The sequence below is a fragment of the Mchenga conophoros genome, linkage group LG15, assembly GCF_057382185.1.
Source record: "Mchenga conophoros isolate Kocher_MC1m ecotype Shallow Benthic linkage group LG15, M_conophoros_male_GT1.1, whole genome shotgun sequence".
In the NCBI taxonomy this organism is placed as follows: domain Eukaryota; kingdom Metazoa; phylum Chordata; class Actinopteri; order Cichliformes; family Cichlidae; genus Mchenga; species Mchenga conophoros.
Window position 1 is genome coordinate 21,270,209 of NC_140540.1, and position 21,518 is coordinate 21,291,726.

At 39.5% G+C, this 21,518-nt stretch overlaps 1 protein-coding gene across 2 annotated transcripts in view; it reads right to left on the minus strand.

The window, feature by feature from the left end:
- igf2r (insulin-like growth factor 2 receptor) overlaps nucleotides 1-21,518 on the minus strand; it is a 48,173-nt gene that overhangs the window by 3,763 nt on the left and 22,892 nt on the right. The window contains exons 15-49 of one of the 2 annotated variants that reach the window (XM_085246141.1): nucleotides 19,045-19,195; nucleotides 18,291-18,459; nucleotides 18,066-18,181; nucleotides 17,770-17,923; nucleotides 16,518-16,694; nucleotides 16,330-16,425; nucleotides 16,091-16,192; nucleotides 14,948-15,110; nucleotides 14,526-14,702; nucleotides 14,229-14,375; nucleotides 12,551-12,729; nucleotides 11,949-12,036; nucleotides 11,612-11,821; nucleotides 11,388-11,518; nucleotides 10,873-10,976; nucleotides 10,291-10,424; nucleotides 9,976-10,172; nucleotides 9,618-9,744; nucleotides 9,239-9,370; nucleotides 8,098-8,257; nucleotides 7,558-7,666; nucleotides 6,642-6,723; nucleotides 6,374-6,501; nucleotides 6,076-6,225; nucleotides 5,829-5,987; nucleotides 5,498-5,702; nucleotides 4,088-4,322; nucleotides 3,698-3,834; nucleotides 3,323-3,440; nucleotides 2,625-2,771; nucleotides 2,301-2,485; nucleotides 1,927-2,113; nucleotides 1,674-1,820; nucleotides 1,477-1,546; nucleotides 98-313 (exon numbers count right to left, since the gene is read on the minus strand). In XM_085246141.1, coding sequence (XP_085102267.1) covers nucleotides 98-313; nucleotides 1,477-1,546; nucleotides 1,674-1,820; nucleotides 1,927-2,113; nucleotides 2,301-2,485; nucleotides 2,625-2,771; nucleotides 3,323-3,440; nucleotides 3,698-3,834; nucleotides 4,088-4,322; nucleotides 5,498-5,702; nucleotides 5,829-5,987; nucleotides 6,076-6,225; nucleotides 6,374-6,501; nucleotides 6,642-6,723; nucleotides 7,558-7,666; nucleotides 8,098-8,257; nucleotides 9,239-9,370; nucleotides 9,618-9,744; nucleotides 9,976-10,172; nucleotides 10,291-10,424; nucleotides 10,873-10,976; nucleotides 11,388-11,518; nucleotides 11,612-11,821; nucleotides 11,949-12,036; nucleotides 12,551-12,729; nucleotides 14,229-14,375; nucleotides 14,526-14,702; nucleotides 14,948-15,110; nucleotides 16,091-16,192; nucleotides 16,330-16,425; nucleotides 16,518-16,694; nucleotides 17,770-17,923; nucleotides 18,066-18,181; nucleotides 18,291-18,459; nucleotides 19,045-19,195 — 5,189 coding nt within the window. Of the gene's footprint in view, nucleotides 1-31; nucleotides 314-1,476; nucleotides 1,547-1,673; nucleotides 1,821-1,926; nucleotides 2,114-2,300; nucleotides 2,486-2,624; nucleotides 2,772-3,322; nucleotides 3,441-3,697; nucleotides 3,835-4,087; nucleotides 4,323-5,497; nucleotides 5,703-5,828; nucleotides 5,988-6,075; nucleotides 6,226-6,373; nucleotides 6,502-6,641; nucleotides 6,724-7,557; nucleotides 7,667-8,097; nucleotides 8,258-9,238; nucleotides 9,371-9,617; nucleotides 9,745-9,975; nucleotides 10,173-10,290; nucleotides 10,425-10,872; nucleotides 10,977-11,387; nucleotides 11,519-11,611; nucleotides 11,822-11,948; nucleotides 12,037-12,550; nucleotides 12,730-14,228; nucleotides 14,376-14,525; nucleotides 14,703-14,947; nucleotides 15,111-16,090; nucleotides 16,193-16,329; nucleotides 16,426-16,517; nucleotides 16,695-17,769; nucleotides 17,924-18,065; nucleotides 18,182-18,290; nucleotides 18,460-19,044; nucleotides 19,196-21,518 lie in introns of both variants that reach the window. The other variant, XM_085246140.1, reaches the window with a different exon arrangement.

A 21,518-nucleotide genomic window follows, 5' to 3' on the forward strand; every position in this document is an offset into this window, starting at 1 on the left:
AGGATACCAGAGAAAAAGACAAAGAACTGACTTGCAAGAAGGCGCTGCGATGAGCCGTAGAGTGCTTAGCGAGTCCTGACGATTTTATCACACGTACCCCGGGGACACTCAGCACCTCGTCCTCGCTGTCGTCATCCTGATCGTCCAGCGAGAACGACCGCAGACCCTCTGTATTCACAGGCTTGGTCGTGATGTGACCGTTGCTTTGGTTATTCTTGCCACGGTGCAAAGACGATGAAGATGTGGGAGGAGCATCGATCTCCTCCATCAGCCATTCCATCTCCTCCTCTCCTCCTTCTTCATCTGTGCTGACCTGAGTATTTAAAAGGCACAAACAATAAGATGCATATTAAGCTTTTACTCATCTACATGGTTGTTTAAAAAAAGCTTCACTAGAGTATCTGATTTGTAGCATGCTATGGCTTTTTGAATATTCGCTAAGCTATAAAAATAATCTTAGTGTTTAATCATTAGTGATGTAACATGTAATCCTTAAGTTGTCCTTTTTTTATTTATTAATATGATTACTTTATCACTTTATATTATTACCTTAAGAAAAACTTAAGTCCAAGTTCAGGTACAGCTAGAATATGACACGGCTACCACAGCTTCATACAGCCATTTCAAAGTGGGCGTGGCTGCACCAGTGAATACTCAGATGTCTTTGCTGAAATTGGAATAGTGTATTCTCGCACAAATTTAGTTGTAAACGCAGACTCGACTCCGCTGGTTACCAACTGGTTGTACTCTGGTTAGATTTCTATATAAAACCAAAGTTGCCACAAAAATAAAGCTGCTTTGTCATTTGGCAATTTGTATTTAAATCCATGTCCTGCAGCTGCTTCATTTGTGCAGGCATTTGTTAATTTTTCTTCTGGCTGGACTCTGACTCTTTAAGGAGTTGATGTGAATTTCTGAGTATGTAGACAGCAACAGATTTGTGATTTTCGCTGATTTATCACCGTTTATCATTGTCAGAGTCCAGGCATTTGCTAGCTTTCCCCCATTCAATCACAAGCAGAAAGCCTTGATGCACCAACGTTGCTTTGAATGCAGAAACTAACTGCGAGTGGTAGCACAACTGGTCCCCATCTTTGAAGCAACCATTTCAAAGGCAACAAGACTGACAGTTAATTGCTCCAAGTTGAACTCATTTGGGTTGTGCTGCTTTCTCCAGCCATTATTAGCCTAGGAGTGGCTGCAGCATAACATGTTCCTTCTCTAGTTACAAGTTACAGAAACCCTTTAAATAACATGAGGGATCATGTTGGAGTCGGAGTTTTGAATTATTTTGTTTGTTTTGTTTTATTGTGCCATTTGTTATTTTGGCCTTGGCTTCACCCTGAGCAGCAGCTTTATTCCCTGTCAGTGCCAGTAACCCACTCGTGACTCTTCCTTGCGTTATGCTTTCTGATCTTTAGACCGGGGAAAATACAAAGTAACTTTGAAACTCGTTCATTCATTAGCTCAACCAACCTTGGAATATTTATAGGAGACTTGGTTTCCTCTCCTACAACAACCAGCGATCTTCTGCCTCACCAGTTCCCTGGACACAGACAGGTGAGATTATGAAAGAGGCTTTCATACAAAATATATATTTTTAAAGATGTATATATATATATATATATATATTTATATTTATATGTACCAAAAATGGATACTCATGGTCTCACCTCCTCTCTCTCTTGTGCAGCAGAAGCCCCATCAGACACACAATTAGAACCACCAACAGGAGGCTCAGCACCACCCCCATTGCTTGGCTCCGCCTAGACAGAGACGGAGTGTCTTCACCGTCATCATTTATCTGCCTGTCAACAGTCCTGAAATTCAATCCAGAGAGGAGACTTCAACATATTTATCTAGTGTTTTGTGCTCTTGGGATTAAAGTCAGATTGTAAAAAAAAAAAAAAAAAAAAAAGGACTCACATCAGATCGCACACAGCGTTTGTGTGCCACACAAACAGATACTGGCAATTGTCCGTCTCCAGCATAAACTCCGGGATGCCGACACCTGCTGACGGGTTACAGTGAAACCTTATTGTGGATGAAACCGTTTTGTTCTTCACGCGGCCACACTCTGACTCAGAAGGCACTATCACATCCACATTTCCTCCTGATGGAAAAACAAAAACATGTTAAGATGCTGTGACCTCCAAATGGAAGGACTCACGCTAAAATGAAATGGCACTTTGTTTCTTATGCAGGTGTGGGTTTTTTTTTTTTTTTTGCACTGATGTCATTGTCAATCACATGCTTTGCAAAGGGTTTTGAATGATAGATCAAAATCCTCTTCTGTTTACCTTTTATGTAGTACTTGGCTTTGTTGGATGAGCCAATCTTGCGGCCGTAGGTGTCATTCGGTTTCACCTGGCAGATGTTGGCACCAAGACATTTAGGCAGGGATTTATTGGTGATACCAGACAACTGGATGTGGTAGATGTAGCGGTCGCCGTTGTTACGAATGTCTCCAGACGCCTGATGGTGGCTAAAAGGCAGAAAAAAACCCAAATGAAACTTTTATGACAGAAAGAATTTTAGAAGTGCGTTTTTTTGCTTGCTGATTGAAACTGAAATTTATATGAGGTGAAGTGTAATGAGTGGATGACACAGGTGAACTCTGTTACCTGAAGTAGAGTGCTCCCAGACTGAAGCTGACTCCAGTTTTAGGAACCTTTATGGTTCCATTTACCATCTGTACCTCCGTTGGTTTCACTGCACAAGCTTCCAGAGTCTCCCAGCCTATCAAGAACTCACATGAACCCTCATCAACCCTGCACAGACAAGAGAATATAGGATATTCAAATAAGAATAAAGCATAACAGGTCTACTTTAAGATGCAGAGGACCAGTTCAAATAACAAAATAACAAAAACAAAACAAGGGCACTGAGACTTGTGGGAAAAAAGACAAATGAAACACAAGTTAAAATTGTTTTAAAATAGGCAATGTAAACACAACTTTTATGTGAATATACACAGAGATACAGATCAGGAAAAACAACGTGACAATTTAACAGGAAACATTTGTTGCATTAATTTCAGACAATGTGATGCAACTGAACAACATTTAGTCTGCTGAGAAATGTTATGTTACTCAATTAACTAAAACTAAAGTTTATGAAATAAAGCAAGAAAAAAAAGAAAAAATAGCTAAAAAAATTTGCTATAATCTTAAAACAAATAAACAGGATAATAAATGATTCAAAGTTTAAACATTCTGTTAATTTGATACAGTAATTTAATACCAATGTTGTATTAAATGAATTAATCAAATTTCTACTGAAGGGAAACATTAAAAAAAATCTCTAAAAGAGGTTTTGTTACCTGATAACTTTGGGGTGTCCTACTGTGGAGCCGCAGCTCAGCTGGATTATGGTCTTGGCTTTCTGGCGTTTAGGGCATAATTCATCTCCTGCTGAATAGTTCACAAAAATCTTCCCACCTGTAGAGGAAGGGAAATCTCTTGAGACTGTCGGGATAAAGTTCTCTAACATCAAAAACACTCCTGTGAGAGAAGAAAACAAGACCTAAAGGCAAACAAATGTCTAATCAGTGATCCTTGCTTACACATTTAACTCTTAGTCTACACTGTTTTCAGTTTATTTTTTATAATAATGGTAGTAAAAAACATTTATATAAAATATCCTTTACACAAACTGACACCAAATAAATGTAAAGTATTTGCAATGGTTTGCACACCACTGGACTCCATTTTCTGCGTGTAAACTCGGCCCAGGACTTCGGTTTTTCCTGCTGCTGTGCGGCGGCATACGGCTGCATCTTCAGGACAGCCTGGCAGCCCACCATGGATACCCTGACACAGGTTGATGAAATACCTGAAGCCACAGAAACAAAGATGCCAAATTTTAAAGAGTGAGGAATCATAAGACCACAGCATGAGTTTAGAAATTCTTTTTAAGAAAGGGCTAATGCATCTTATATGAGGCATATGCATTGCTAAATATAAATAGATCTAATAAATAGTGAAAAGTTGGAAAAGCATCAAAAGTGTGTGCAGAATGACTGCCGAGCTCCAGAATCGAACTGTGGATTTACTGCCTTCGATTAAGGAATCAAAACCACACTTACGAATCTCCTTTGTAGCTGAACTTCCACGGCTCAGTGAGGGAGGAAAGTGCTCGGAGGTCAAAGGTCTTATGCTGGCTGACGAGCTTACACTCCATCTTCCTTGGGGTACAAACTGCATTGGTGCGCCACTGGAAAGTGACTGTACAACCTGCTGTCTCTGAGAGCAGCTCTGGAGAACCACTTCCTACAGAATGGTCGCATGTAAACAATATGGAGGACTGATGCTTAGCCGAGGCTGGGAGAGAGAGAGGGAAATAAAAAGAAAAACAAAAGATTTTCAGTTTTGGAAGTGAAGACAACACAGCATTAGGATAAGTATGTTAAACTATCAGGAAGGAGTTAATGCCTTTATTTAGACAGAAGAAGAAGACAACGAGAAGCCCACCCCCATCCTAAGTTGCCCAAAAATGAGCATTTACAGCTTGATAAAAAAATTGTTTTGTTTTCCTCATTCATAACAGGTGTAAGGACTGGGACTTTAGTTTTACCCTTTATAATAAACTGGTTCAGGTGTGTTGTTAAGGGCAGCTCTCCTCTGGCCTCACCTCCAATAATTTCGAGTTTAAACAGGTATCATCAAAGAGGCGACATCCATCTTTTATATACAGTTCTTAGTTTTGTATTTTTTCCCACGTCAACATGAAGCCACAATTGATTATAAGTCATTTCTCTAAAAGTAAACAAACTAAATCTGACTGCTAAAACACATAAAAATGTTTTCGCCATGCATGAAAAAAGAAAGAGTTTAATCTTTTCAGAAGTGCATCTAAGCATTGCTCTAATCAGAAATATTGCACCTATACAAAATTTATCATTACTTTCCTTCATGTGTGTTGCACTGCTGACACAACACAAGATTAGCTATTCTGTAAAACTTTTATCTGTGCTTTGGACCACTGATAGTGACAACTGCAGTTAGAAGTTAAAATAAAAAAATACCAACGTTAAAGTTCATATTTTATAGTAGCCATCATATTTTTTTGTGTGCTTATTTTCTTATTACCCAGCTTTCGTGTTGCCATGTCCCAGCTTATGTCTAAAAGAAACAAACCTCTCACATCAACTCCTCAAAATACTCAGCAACTGAAGGAAGGAAGCTGGACTACCCACAGAGAACACATGCAAACGCAGGGAGAACATGCAGGGAAAACTTCCTTAATTTGTTTCTTCTGATAAATGCTGCTATTTGCAAGCTGCGGTGACCAATAAAAATGCTGTTCAGTCATTTTTCTTAAATAAATACTAATATCATTATTGCGAATTTGTATGACATATTGTGTATATTTTGAGGCTGTGAACAATAAAACGTCATTTTCTTTCAGTTTTTTCTTTTGAAGCATTTTTCCCATTAACATCATACCTTGTTTTTGAGCTAGCTATAAGAGTTTTACTAATTACCGAAGACTTTACCTAGTGCGCAGGGATATCCTCCACCATACTGCATCAGCACAGCCTGCTCTTCGTGTTTGAAGTCCATTGTCATGGCTTTACTGATGCCAAATGATAACCCCAACTTGTCTGAACCAGAAACGTGGCACACTGCACTCTGCTCACAGGCCGGTACTTCCACTGAGCCGCAGACTTTGATGTGATACGTACCCGAGTTCCCGTTTACCTAGACATACACACAGAGCTCTGACCTTCCTATGCTTCTAAACAAAGAATATTTCTGTTACAGTGAAACTTTTGAATCAAATAGACTTCCTTTGGTTAGAAAGTGTTCAGTATATCATCAGCTCACCTGGACTTCCTTGGAGAGGTTTGACAGGTCAAATGTAAACTGGAGCTGAGAGTCAGTAAGCTGGCAGCCGCTGATGTTAGTGGCATCTGAACAGACTATCGGGGTTGCCCACTCAAAGAAATAGACGCAGCCCTGCAGCCTCAGCATTTGCGGAGAGCCCTGTTCAGAGATAGAAAGTAGTTAAAAAATAACCAGGATAAAGAGAACAGGCAAAAAGTAAATACTCTTATTATATAGCTCTGCTGACCAGCTCGAGGCCTCTCCGGCAGGTAAAGACAATGGTTGAAGTGTAGTTCTGTAGAGGGTCCAAAGCACACTTTGTTGAGCTGTTGTAGGTGATGGATACCTCCCTTGTTAATTTGTTGAGCTCTGGACCACGGGTGGTGCGACCAATTTCCTTCAAGAGACAATAATGAAAATTATTATTTTATTAACATTAAGTCCTTGTGATGTCACTGCCTTGGTAAGGCAGATCAAAGCAATTAAACTTTTTTTTTTTTTTTTTTTTAAATAGTGTAAAGGACAGCATTTGTCAAAGAACTCACCACAGGTGGTCCGTCATTTGGATCCATGCAGACAGCGGCTCCAGGTGGGCAGTTGACCCCAGGGATGGGGTTTAGAGGCTGGCAGATGTTGACGTAGAAGTCTGGGTTATCCGGGTCAATGTCATCATCTATTCTCAAAGGAGGAACATGCAGACTGTTAAGGACTGACACAGTGCATATTGTTGTACAGGGACTCGTCATTTTAACTCAAAATGATGCAACTCTGCTATATCTATAGGTGTGAGAGGTGAACCTGTGTCTCACTGACCTGTTGCTGTGTAGTATCCGCTGACATGAATCAGAGGAGTCAGGTCTATGAGAGCAGAGCCGTTCTGGACTGAACAAGTTACCTTTTTATTAAAGGAAAAGCAGAAAAGAAAAATCCCTTTTTAGAGCACAAAACTGTACTGCAAGTCATGAGCCATCAAACAATTACAACTTTAGAGTCCAGGAGTTCAACCATGTTTATTTTCTAATGTTACCAAACTTTTAGAGACTACACAAAAGCTTCAGGGACATCTGCTTATCATTGGACATTCCCCGCTCCTTTGATGACTAAGAAGCTGACTTCAGGTGACCTGTCTGCCTCTGTTAACTTAAGTTTGCTTCTCTCTGGGAAATTATGTGCCATATTAGGAAAGAGCACACCCTGTTTTCCAACTGAACTGCAGTATGTCAAAACAGCTTTTCAACATAAAGGAAGCACTGCAACAACAGGCTGTATTGACTGTATGCAGTCTTTCTGTCTAAACAATTTTCTCCCTCATCTGTGCAGTGAACAGTAAGCAGCTGGTTATATCACAGCAAACACAAACACGCTATAATCATTTATGATTTTTCATCAGCTGTGAGGCTGTAGCTCAGGCCGTAGAGCAGGTCGTCTACTAATCTGAAGGTTGGGGTCTGCATGTGTGCAGGTAGTGACACCAAGGTTCATTCTGTTGCATCCATTGGTGTGCTAATTGTTAGCTAGAAAGCACTTAAGGTGCTTGTATGAATGGGTGAATGAGACAAGCGCTTTGAGTACTCATGGGAGCTGGAGTAGTTTTTATACAGCACTTTTCTACTTAATTTACTACAAGGGAAAACACTAACTTTATTTATTTTTAAATCTTATTACAAAAGTACATTCCTTTTCCACCTGTGATGGACTGGTGAGTCTTCTCTCACACAAACATACTTACAGGCTGCTCACAAACCAACGGTGTGTGGAAAGCGAAGAAGTGCGTGCACGTTTCAGTGTTTGAGCCAATCAGCACTGGCTCTGAGGGGGCTGAGCTCATGCTAGCTGGCCTGCACAAACACAAAACATTCAAACAAACAAACAACATTCACTCGTTTATTCTAAATAAATATATTAAAATCACCAAGGTTGCATTAAAAAGGCGTTTAACAAATCTGTAAATACTTGTAGTGAGTTTACTCTTATTTAAAAGATGAAGCACTACTTCATCAATAAAGCTCTCACACTAGCTTTTCCATCACTACCAGATTCTGAAATAAAGGATTAATTCAAGTTAGTTTTATATTTAGGAAAATTGGAGGAAACAAATGACACACAGTATCACGATGTATACAGGTATGAATTTTCTCTTAAGGGGTACTTTAAATCTCAGTTTGCTATTCCTGAACAATGCAGGTTTGAGAAAATGTGATTCCTGAGAATGCTCTATGCTTGACGTAGTTATAGATGAAAATTAAGATGCAAATGGAGGAAAATGTACCTGCAGATGAAGCTGATGACGGTGCTGTGGGTGAGGCTACGGTTTGCAGGGCATGGACTTCCTTCTTCATAGGTGAGCTCCAGAACATGGTCCTTGTATGAGAGCTTATTGCTCACCTTACCACCACTGACCACATCACTGCCTTCCTTAATGCACACAGCTATAACACATATTCATGGAGATCATTCAGAAAGCTTTAAATGTAAAACACAAAAATATAAATATTCCATAGATCTGTTCTACCAGCTGGAAATCTGCAGAACGCTCAAAGTTTTTTGGGAAATATTTATATTTCTTAGCGAGTGAGTGATCAAATTCAGCTCAGACTCTGGGATTCATTTTTATTATTACTTTTTAATTAATAGTATTTTTTTCAGGACTGCAAATATATCCCATTGTTGAGCATTCGAACCATGACCTTACTGCACTTGTATTGCCACATATTATTCTCTCCCACTGTGTATCTGATGCTGATTAAACATTCTTAGCATAGCCATCATAAGTTACAAATCCAGACCATTTTTTAACTCTCTGGTAAGCGAGCGGTCAATAATTTGAGAGAACCTGGAAATTCAAGTGTCTGGGTTTCAGTCGTTGCTTGTGTTGCAGACAAACAGTTATGACGTTCTTGGCGTTTCATAAAGTTTCTGAATATCTATCAAGACTAAACAGTAACCAGATTAAAGTTGAAGGAAGCAATCTCTCCTAACTACAGAGGCACTTTGTTTTCTTTATAAAGCAACTGACTGGTTAAAAGCAGAACCGATTGCCTGAAAGTGACTCCTGTATACAGTCTGATTCAATGATGACATAACAGAGACCTCTGATCGTCTCAGTGACTGAAGAGAAATGATCTGCTAGACTTCCATCGACATGATTGCACAACAGAGTCAAATTTATCTGCTGCGCCAAATTGTATAATATTCAACTGAGAGAGGCCCTAGACCAGAGAAATATGTGAAGCAGCATACCAAATAAAAGCTACCACCACTGCTGATTTTTCACAATTCATAGAATTAAAATAATCCAAGTATACTTCTCAACTTGGTAGATCTTTCATTTTTTGTAATGAGAAATTGGCTAATATAATCCAGAAATGTGGTGCGGCTAAATTAACAACTCGCCGATTGCAGTGACGTACCAGTGTCAGGGCTGCAACCAGTGTTGGCCACAGATCCACAGATGTTCATGCGGAACACCATCTTCTGGTCCTTATGATGGTGCACAGTGTAACCCTCATCCTTCTTCAAGGGGTTCAGGTCAAATAAATGACCTATGGAAGATGTCATGGTTTAGCACTGCGGCTATTTAGAAATAGATATTTAACTTGTGCACATCTTTACACACTCTTAAGAGAATACCAGAGATCAGCAGACATAAAGAGGAATAAAAAGGGAAAGCAGATGCTTTTTGAGAACTTAAATTTAAATGCATATTACCATAACATTCTCCTTTTATTACTCCAGCAGGTATATCAAAATAAACAAAGATGATATGAGGAGAAAGTGTGTGTTTCTGACCTGTAGCAGGGTTGGTGACTCTGCAGTTGTCATGCTGGACACTATTTAGAGGGCAGGCAGCAGCTGTTTTCCACATGAAGGTGTACACACAGTCTTCAATGTCAGAGATCAGAGTAGGCCGAGAGTTCTATGTGGGGCATATAAATACATGTTTTTTATTTTTTTTTTATATTTTAAAATAACTCAAATTTGGACCCTACGGGGGAAAAGCAGTGAGCCTCTTCTACATGGATCCTACATTCCACCTCACGTGTGGTTTAGAAAGCCATTTGATGCTCAACAAACTGTTTACTGCATGTTTTACAGCCTGACTGCCATCAAACATTTTAGCTGACCATCTTTTGAGTACAGTTCTTACCACTTTGTTTTTGTCACACTGGAAGCGGATGATACTGATCCTGTTGCGGCTTCCATTTGAACAAGCCTGGCCGCTGGTGTACTGCAGCATTAGGACATTTCCGTCCCACGTAGGACCAGAATGGACCTGACCCAGACTCCAATATTCATCTCCAACCTTCAGGCATGACGCTGCAGTGGAGGGACACTTCCATGGGTCTGTAGCAAGGAGAAGGATTTTCAGTGGATTTCAAGACATAGAAATTTGGGCCAGAATTATATTTAAACTCTAAACCAGAGGTAGATGTAATGACATTACTGTATCCTTTACACCAACCTTTCTGCTTCACCAGCGACCTACAGACGTTAATGTAATACTGTTTATTCGTGTCCCCAGTGGGAAGTTCCGCCTCCCAGTTCCCAGAGTCCATAGCCAGAGGTGAGAGGTCGTACGAGCGACCCTGATCATCACTGACAAGAGAAAAGGAAAAAAGGAGAAAATTCTGGACTGTGGTCCTTTCTGTAAATGATAATTAAATTCTACTAAGTTACACAAACTACATACACTATAAGAAAAAAAGAAGTCCGTGTGTTGGAGTCAAATTGTTAAATGTTGTCATTGTGTTACTTAAATTTGTAAGTCTTAGTTCAAACTGTAGGATCAAAGATGTTCCTTTGTCACATCTCCAGCCAGTTTGTTGCTGGGGGAGGCTGAAGTGTTTTATTGTAGGCATCTATGTGAGGGTTCTGTTTGTTGCTTAGTAATCTTCCTGCTTTTATGATCCTTTTGGTGAGCAGGAGGTCACAAACACACACCCCCAAACACAAACACATACACTCTCTCACACACACACACACACACACCCTTATCTTTTAGAACATAAAATTGGAAGGCAATAATGACACGAGGACGACTTACTTGTAAGAGCAGCTGGTGGTCTTGACTGGGACACAGGCCAGTGCAGTGGGCCAGTTGAACAAATAGGTGCAGTCTGGAGTCTCCCTAATATACTCCGGTTCTCCCTGAAAAAGTGAAGTAGCATTAGACACAATTGCTTAAGAGCTTAGAAGACCTCTGTGTGTTGTGAAAAATAACGGCCCAACATTATGTGTTAAAAAAAAAAAAAAAAAAAAAGGAATCAGAGAGATGTTAATTTTTTTTTTTATTTCGTATACATCTTGTTTATATTTTTTATCTATTCAGAGATCAATTCTGCAACTAACAGTAATGTGTGCAGAAGGCAGGCCCTGAAACACAGTGGTCATTTATGTGGAGACAAACCACAGGATGATTCTTTCAACCACAAATCTCCAAGTGCAAAACTGTCACTCAGTCACCAGTCAGTCTTACAGATATCTGATCTGTTGCTCTCTGTTAACAACCCCTTCAAAGCTACATAGGAGGAGCAGAATTTCTGTGTGTGTTAAACTTACAGGATTCCTGTCAGGGTTGCAGGAGAAGTAGATATTGGTAGACCTCTCATAAACTTTATGGCAGATCTCTCCACTGGTGTAGTTCAGGATGATCTGGTCTCCAACATAAGTTAGCACCTGGTTTGCCATTCCTGTGTTCACACGAGCGAAAATTTAAAAACACGAGTACTGTAAAAATGACAGAGTTTCTTATACAGTGTAATGTTTAATCTGTCTTTTCATACCTGCGATCTTATGTTTTCCTCCGGCAACTTGGCAGGAGGAGACAGTTTCACCTTCTGTCTTTTTGTGGGTGCAAACATCTTTTTGGAGTCCGCCGCAAATTGAAAGATAGTAAGTGTACTTGGCAGCATTTAGGAAGTAATCTCTACCCTTCAGAGAGCTCAGATCAAATTCATAGCCACTCTTAGGGTCACGAACTCGACAGTCAGTACCTATGAGGGAAAGTTCGGATAATTTATTGTCCATTTCCATGGTGGATCAAATGCTAAAATGTACAGATTTTGTCTCTATGTTTAACCTTAAGGAACAGTTTCTGTCCACTGTCACAGACGTTTTTACCTTGTGACTTCCTGATAGGGCAGGCCTCGGACGTCCGCCAGATGAAGACATATTCACAACCATCTATACGGTCAAACATGGGAGAGCCCTTGAAGTAATTACAAATGGACACAAATAATCAAAATTTAGATTAAAAGAAATTGCTACTGGAGTTGAACATGCAACATTTAAAAGACAAAAATGAATTTTTATTTGTGATTTGCCTAAAACAGACAAGACCAGAAAAAGCTACAAAAGGTATTCAGAGATTAATTCGGTACACATCTCAAACAAATAAAATGAAGGTATGCCTCTATCATGAAATCCATTTGCAAATACCTCAAGGGGAACTTATTTTATGTATTTTTGGTAACAAAGTAACCATAAAATGTAGCTTTCAGTTAGTGAGTTAAAGTCTAACAGTGCTACTGAAGAAAGCACTAAAATAAACAGTACACGTTTTCTCACTTAGCCTCTATCGCAGTTAGAAACTAGAAAATAAACATCACATTTTTCCTACCAAATCTGATCCACACAACTAAAACATTTATATTATAATAATATCAAATAGTCATCTTGTGAACATTATGACTGGGTTAGTTCAAGAGTCTAAAAACACTCACCGGGTTTTCATCACACTGAAAGATGATGCGAGTTGAGTACTGGGACGAAGACCCGCATTTGTCTCCATTCTGGTACACCACGCTGATGGAGCCATCTTCTGCTGCCTGTGGGCTGGACTGGATGTATCCCAGGTTGTATCCTTTGCCATCAATGACAACGCAGGATCCCAAAAAGCCCACTGCAGACAATACAAAATGTTATACTCTAACTATTTGCCTGCATTTTTCCAGTAATATCCCGTGCCATCCTTACAGTCTAGCATTTAGGAAAATGCCTTTCCAAAAAACAAAAACAAAAAAAAGTCATTCATATTTTTATTTAGCTTTGATGACAACATGCATTTGCTATGAGATCATTTTTATAAACATCACAACATTTATTTACATCCAGAACTGAATTAAATGTTAAGAACTTGTATTGATGATGGAAAAGTCAGACAGCTGCATAAAGCTTTTTCCATTTGTGGAAAAACTTGGTCATTTACTTTGTAAGTAGAAGTGCTCTCTGAATGTTAAACATAGCTGTGATTTCAAATGTTGATTTCTATTAATTTTTTTTTTTTTTTTTTTTTTTTTTTTTAAATTGGACCGCATCAGTTCCTCAGATTCCATTTCCCCACTTTGGTTACAGATTTTCATAAATGCATTGCACAGTTTCTAAACGAGTTTCTGTAGTTTCATATTCTTCGTTTTTTCTTTGCTTGATGCAGGCCAATAATTTGACCCTTGTGAAACGGAGAAAAATCTCTTCTACGCCCACAGAATGGCAACGTGGTTGTTTACAAAGAGAGAAGCTACTCACTGCATCAGTTAGGGTTCATTAACCCGTTCCACTCAAAGCAATATTAATCACCGATCTCCAATGGAAGACTCTTCTTATTCTCTGCTCTGCTTATTTACACCAAGTAAATGAAGTAAGACTATCAAAAAACATATGTCAGACTTAACTGGGTGTATTTTATAACAATAAATTGTAAATGAAGGCAAATCAGTTAACCAGCAACCTGTACAGTTTAAATGTGGTATCAGACTAGGTTAACAGTTCATCTGCATATTTTAATACAACTTCTGGAGGCTTACTGCTGATTTTTCGCTGTTTAAAACAAATGGCTGTGGAAGGAGCAGATACAAAGTTTGCTTGTCTTCTTCACATTGGAGTTTGCTGATCAGGGGCTTTGGTAAAAGTAAAAGTTTAAATGGTGGTCACCAGAACAGCAGCTTTTTTGGGCGCTAGAAACACGTGTTCTTTAACTCTACCTGCGCTCATCTTCTCAGCACTGGCTCAGTCTCTTTGCAGTGTGTAAACAGACTCTGGTTTCACATTAAACTGTGCCAACGTCATAGTCTCCGCTGCTGTTGTTGGTGTTTCTGTTTAAAACTGCACCCTGTGTGGGCTTAATGTTGTCAGAATTTTTATTCACTAGCTGCTCTAAACATGTTTGCATTGCACGTCTGCTTTAGTCGCAAATGTGGGTGAAACGCTCACATTAGCATTTCCATGGTGACAATGGCGAGCTACGGAGCCGTGCCTCAAACAAAGCATCGAAGACTTCGTATCGAGAATTTTTTATAAACAAATTATTCAAAAATAATCAATGAATAGTTGCAGCCCTAGTTGTGTCAAATCCTCGTCAACGTCAAATCCTCTTATGTCTATCTAAACCTGTTAATTTCTCACCTGGACACTCATCTACACGTGGGAGGGGTTTGCAGACGTTGATATAAAACCTCCTTGATGTGCCTGAATCTGTGTTTATGGGATTCCACGGGTAGTCATCTTCATCCCGGATCAGGTGACTCAGGTCATACTCATTACCATGCAAATCTAGAAGTGAAAAAAATAAATCAGATTTATTCATTAATTAATGAAGACATGTTCAAGTTAGTAAACTTTTTTGTAATCTAACAAATTCTAAAAAAAGGGACACCTGAAAAAAAAGAAGCCATGATAATTTGTGTGTGTGTGTGCCCAAACCTGTGATCCTGCAGTCAACTGGAGCAGGCATGCAGGCCAAAGCGGTGGAGAACTCAAAGAGGACGTCATGGACCACATGCTTAGGGGAAGTACTCATGTCCTCTCGCACCAGTTTTAAGGATCCAGGGTAAGACTTTGGATCACACACAAAATTAATCCGGAAGGTGTCCCGAGTTGCTGATGAAAAAGCAAAAAAATAAAAAATAAAAAAATAAAAAAAATGGAGGAAAGTCACAAAAAGTGCACCACTGTAACGTAAAAATAGCATCAGTATTTTTGTTTATAACCATAGTGTTGTTTGATCAAAATACAAAATGAATGGACACTTGTCCATGTCCATCATCAGATCTCACTGTGTGACACATTTCAAGATCCAGCGTGAACTGCTTTATTCTGTACATTTTCTATTGTGCTTTTGCTACCTGTTGGAACGTCAACAGGTCCCCTGTATGTTAGTTGGAGGATGCCGTCAGTTGAATACTGGAGGGTCTTCTCCTCCCCCACAGGGCTGATGGGGTGCTCGTTCTCCAGCTCACAGCCGGCCATTCCCTGACCACATTCAGCTACATCTGAGCAGATGTTTACCTGCAGGTAGGTGGGATACCACTTTGAGTTTGTGTGCTTTATGCGATATTTCATACCATATAATAAGTAAACATCTTAACGACAAAGTCTGTGAATACACAATCGAATGATGTAGTCCAGCATCACACATCCAATTCAAAAACTAAAAAGAATACAAAACAACAACAGGTAAATCAGCAGTATAAAGACAATATTTTGGATCATTTTAGTCACTTGCCTGCCAAAGCTTATAAATGTTGGTGTTTACGTTTTATAGTTTTAATGTTTTTTTGTTTGTTTTTTTATAGGTTATATTTTTATTTAAAATGTTAAATTCAATTTTATTTATATAGCACCAAATCATTTTATATTGTAAAGGCCCTGCAATAATACAGAAAAACCCCCAACAGTTAGACAACCTCTAATGAGCAAGCACTTTGGCGACAGAGAGAAAGAAAACGTCCCTTTCAACAGGAAGAAACCTCTGCAGAGGTTAAAAAATTAAAAGAAGAAGAAAAAAGTGCTAGTTACACCCAAAGTTAAATGATGTGCAATCATTTTAAAGCTGAAACTGTTCTTTCATCAGTCTGCATTCATAAGGTTTATCCGTTAATATAATTCATTACCCTTTTTAGTAGCATTTAAAAGAAAAACATTGTTTCATACTTTCACATTTTTTAAAATAAACTAAATAAGGACAATAAACATTTTTCATCTTATTCTGAAGTTTCATGAACTACAATCAGAAAGCTTCATCTGCCATGTTTTAGTGCTACGTAATGCGCTATATAGCTCTAATCGTTACCCTACACGGCTGGCAATTAAATTCCCTCCTCACAATGCTTTATTTGATTAGAATTTAATACAACCATTTGGAAAATATCACTTGAAATGCAAAAATGTAATGTTTTCCATAGCACTGCGACACTTCTATGCAACACTTGAGAGCTATAATTTGCAGAAATTATGTATGCTGGCAGAATATTGTTGAAGTGTCTTACCAGGAATTTCTTGCCATTCCCACTTGTATTGTATCCGGTCTTGGAAGCCAAGGGCGTTAGGTTGTACTCAAAGCCAGTGTTGGGGTCCACCACAGCACATGTCTGATATGCCAAAAAAAACAACAACCCAAAAACCCCACACAGATTACAACCATTTCAAGTATTTTGTTAAGTTTACCACAGTGTATCAATTACAATTAAGTCAAATTAAGACTTAAGATCCATGCAAGTACACTTACATTGTTTGTGATGGTTCTGATGGCACAGGCTGCATTGGTCTCCCACATAAAGGTGGCAGTGCAGTTCTGGTACATCAGGAATCGCGGTCCCTTAACCTGAATAGTGCGGAGTGCAAACATTGTTACACTCAAACCACCACTGTAGACAGCCAACAAGCCATTCTCTTCTCAAAACTGCATTTACTCACGAGAGTCCCTCTGGAGCAGACCAGGTGAATGCGCGTTGTATACGAGAGTTTCTGACCGTCCGAATCACAGGCAGAGCCATCTGTGAACTCCAGCATAAGGCGGTCCCGTGCTTCGATGATCGGCCCTCGCTTTGAAATGCCCATGTTACTGACTGACACCTCCTCCTCTACAGAGCCCTGAGGGGAGGCAGGAGGGAAGAGGTGAATAATTGAGTATCAGACACCAGTTACACTCTGCAGTTACTTTGAGATTCTTATTCAAATGTTCACCCTGAGCATGTTATTATAAAATGGGTGGAAGCAATATTAAAAAATAAAAAAAGAGCAGCAACAACACAGAAAAAACATTTGCCGAATGACTTTGTTTACAAAAATATAGCAAATCATATTTTGTGTCACTTTCTTCTGGGTTATTAAATGTTTGGTACGCCTATATTCATGTCCAGATCTTTCCATCTCTAAAGGCACACTAGACTAATCAATAAATATTAACATATTAAAAATAGTGTAGCAAAATAAGTATTATCGTTTCTGTCAACTGTAATATAAATTATATGATGGAAAAAGAGGAATTTGTTGTTGCCAGCTCTGTTGTCAGAGTTGACTGTAACTGTCAATTACACATGTAGGGATGGTAGTTAGAGACAAAGCCAGACAAATTTAAAGTTCAAATCAGTCCACTCTGCAAACTGCTTCTTGGTTGAATTCCTTTAACCAGTGGTAAAGTCATACCTCTCACTGTTCTCTTTGCAAATACAGATAGTTCTTTTTTCATGAGCAATACATTAGTAAATCTGGCCCATAGTGGTATAGTCACAATTCTCTAAAACCAGCAAGAAAAATTAACACAATCAATCATAAACCCGAAGTGGATTTGCAACAAGGCCCCCTTTCAAGTCAGTTTCACAGTCCTTCTGGTCAGGCTATATATACACAAGATTTCAATGCAATGAGAAAAGATTCAAAGTCAAATTTGCCTCAAGACCTTTGAAAAACGCATCCCATCCAGGCCTCGACTACCCAATCAGAGTTGGCAAAGGGGTGTATGGCTGGACTCACTGGTGTCCAGATTCTGATTTTGACAAGGTGTTTTGAGGATGATACTCAAGCTATGCTTTGTGTTACTGCAGTTCACCGTCTGGTCTCCACCAGGGAAAGTTTGGTATTCACCAGAAGACTGACATGAGCTGTGTGTTCTTCCTCAGTAATGTCGCATCTCTCTGATTCAGTGGAGGTGTTTAATGTTACAGACCTGTTTGGTTACATATTTCATCTCGCAGATGGATGCATCGCGGTCGCAGCCATGTACAGGGCTGATGGGGCGGCATACGTTGATGTAATACTTCTTCAGATTATTGCTGTCGGATAAGTCCATCACCTGCCAGTTGGAGGTGGTGTGTGACAGGCTGAAATTGAAGAAGAAAAGCTTGACGAGGAGGACAGCAGATTGGCAACAATTCAGTGCTGGACTGGATGTACTTATTTTCATGGCCTTGGATTTAGACACTGGTAAAGCAGTTGCTGCACAATGCTTTTTAAAAGCATTACCTGGATAAGTCATACTGTTCCAGTGTGTCTGGATCGGTCACCAAACACTCATGGGGTCTTTCAGGGCACGCGTAGGAGGTATACCAGCGGAAGTTGTACGTGTACTTGTCTTCTATCTGAACGAAGATTTTAACAAACAGATGTTTATATACAAATCATACAGGAGACACAAAATACGTCAAACACTGTTTAAACAATCTGACAAAGAGGTAGGGAGGATTTTACCTGGAATTCTGGGTTTCCTGGTCCAATTTGTGGGTCACAGAGGAAAGAGATGAGCGTAGATCTGGGAGTGTGCTCTTCGTTGTTGTATGGGGTGCCGTTACTGTAGTTCAGCTGAATCAGCCCATCGTAGTACGACAGGCGGGAGTTCTGTTCCCCAAGACTCCAAAAACTAAAGAAAAAATATGCTGTAATTTATTCATGTTTCTTCATTGCTGAGTGTATTTAAATCACTCGGTTTCAGGATCTTTAATTTAATAATGAGTGTGTTATTCAATATTGACCTAAACTTTTTACACACAATGTTGTGTGTTGGGATGTAAAATGACCAGTATAATGTACAAAATGCAGATTGATAGAAGGAATGCTTAACTTAGGCTTCCAAAAAAATATAGATCCTAAACTAAATACATTGTTGCACAACGCGTGACGCTCATTTATCCCTCTTCTTTCCACTACACCTTCAATACAGCAGGAATTTGCAGTGCAATCAGATGGAGGCAGATTATTATTGAATTCTTGATCCAATTGGTATTAAAATTAGCAAACTAAGGTAACACAGCAAAAGCACACTACGAATACTTCAGGGATAATTTACATTGATTTCTCAGATTTGTGAGAAAATTCACGTCACTTCATTTTTTTAAGCACGGTTGTTTTTAAAAGTGCTTAAAAGTGGAGTGAAAGTTGAGAAAGTGGGGCAGAACAGAATAAAGAAGTGCGATTCTTCTTGCATGTTTGTAGCCTGTAGTCTTACTTCTTTTCCACCTGGCATGCGCCGGCCTTCTCAGGACACGACGAAACACTGACTGGACCACAGACGTTGATGTAATACTGATAGATGCCTTTAGTCAGGTTGTAAAAACCACCATGAGGCTTGGAGAGAGGCGACAAGTCGAAAGAGAAGCCTGTGGAGAAGCTAAGGTTAGTTAGAGGTTAACAAGAGGATTTAAAGTAAAGAGACAAGAAAAAGGCAACCACAGGTTTTTTTCTTCCTGGTTTGCCATCATGAAAGTAACATGTGAGAGGGCACACGTGTAACCTACCATGATACAGGTGTTACATTCTCCACTAGGTGGCAGTATCGAGCAAGAGTAGTGAAACCATGGTGGTATCAGATAACTTTTTATTAATTAACTTTTTCAAGATTATTATTTTGTCATTCCTGGCATGTGCACACACATGCACAGACAGATGCACACAGCTGGAATTAATTGCTAAGAAAACATAATTCATTTTGGATTTGGAAGTATCAATTTTTAAAACGATCACATATTAAATGGAGCAAGATCCACTTTTCTATCCCCTTTTTGTATTTATATATACAGTGGGGCAAAAAAGTATTTAGTCAGCCACCGATTGTGCAAGTTCCCCCACCTAAAATGATGACAGAGGTCAGTAATTTGCACCAGAGGTACACTTCAACTGTGAGAGACAGAATGTGAAAAAAAAATCCATGAATCCACATGGTAGGATTTGTAAAGAATTTATTCGTAAATCAGGGTGGAAAATAAGTATTTGGTCAATGACAAAAATACAACTCAATACTTTGTAACATAACCTTTGTTGGCAATAACAGAGGTCAAACGTTTACTATAGGTCTTTACCAGGTTTGCACACACAGTAGCTGGTATTTTGGCCCATTCCTCCATGCAGATCTTCTCGAGAGCAGTGATGTTTTGGGGCTGTCGCCGAGCAACACGGACTTTCAACTCCCTCCACAGATTTTCTATGGGGTTGAGGTCTGGAGACTGGCTAGGCCACTCCAGGACTTTCAAATGCTTCTTACGGAGCCACTCCTTTGTTGCCCGGGCGGTGTGTTTTGGATCATTGTCATGTTGGAAGACCCAGCCTCGTTTCATCTTCAAAGTTCTCACTGATGGAAGGAGGTTTTGGCTCAAAATCTCACGATACATGGCCCCATTCATTCTGTCCTTAACACGGATCAGTCGTCCTGTCCCCTTGGCAGAAAAACAGCCCCATAGCATGATGTTTCCACCCCCATGCTTCACAGTAGGTATGGTGTTCTTGGGATGCAACTCAGTATTCTTCTTCCTCCAAACATGACGAGTTGAGTTTATACCAAAAAGTTCTACTTTGGTTTCATCTGACCACATGACATTCTCCCAATCCTCTGCTGTATCATCCATGTGCTCTCTGGCAAACTTCAGACGGGCCTGGACATGCACTGGCTTCAGCAGCGGAACACGTCTGGCACTGCGGGATTTGATTCCCTGCCGTTGTAGTGTGTTACTGATGGTGACCTTTGTTACTTTGGTCCCAGCTCTCTGCAGGTCATTCACCAGGTCCCCCCGTGTGGTTCTGGGATCTTTGCTCACCGTTCTCATGATCATTTTGACCCCACGGGATGAGATCTTGCGTGGAGCCCCAGATCGAGGGAGATTATCAGTGGTCTTGTATGTCTTCCATTTTCTGATGATTGCTCCCACAGTTGATTTTTTCACACCAAGCTGCTTGCCTATTGTAGATTCACTCTTCCCAGTCTGGTGCAGGTCTACAATACTTTTCCTGGTGTCCTTCGAAAGCTCTTTGGTCTTGGCCATGGCGGAGTTTGGAGTCTGACTGTTTGAGGCTGTGGACAGGTGTCTTTTATACAGATGATGAGTTCAAACAGGTGCCATTCATACAGGTAACGAGTGGGGGACAGAAAATCTTCTTACAGAAGACGTTACAGGTCTGTGAGAGCCAGAGATTTTCCTTGTTTGAGGTGACCAAATACTTATTTTCCACCCTGATTTACGAATAAATTCTTTACAAATCCTACCATGTGGATTCATGGATTTTTTTTTCACATTCTGTCTCTCACAGTTGAAGTGTACCTCTGGTGCAAATTACTGACCTCTGTCATCATTTTAGGTGGGGGAACTTGCACAATCGGTGGCTGACTAAATACTTTTTTGCCCCACTGTATCAGAAGACAACAGGTGTTTTCTTTATTTTCTTTTATAACAGTTCATTTAAACTGCATAAAAACTACAAGATATGCAATGAGCTCTAAACTGAATTGTCTGGAAGATGATGAAAAAAAAAAACAGATTAAAAAAAAAAAAAAAAAAAAAAAAAAAAAAAAAATTGTAAATCAAGAAATACTTAAAACTTTGAATTGTGATTTTTTTGCCTGTCCTTCATTTCTTCCACATGTAAAGTATATTTGACAGCAAAGCACAATCAGCTGTATTTGACACAGACTGTCAGATTGTGTTGAGAATG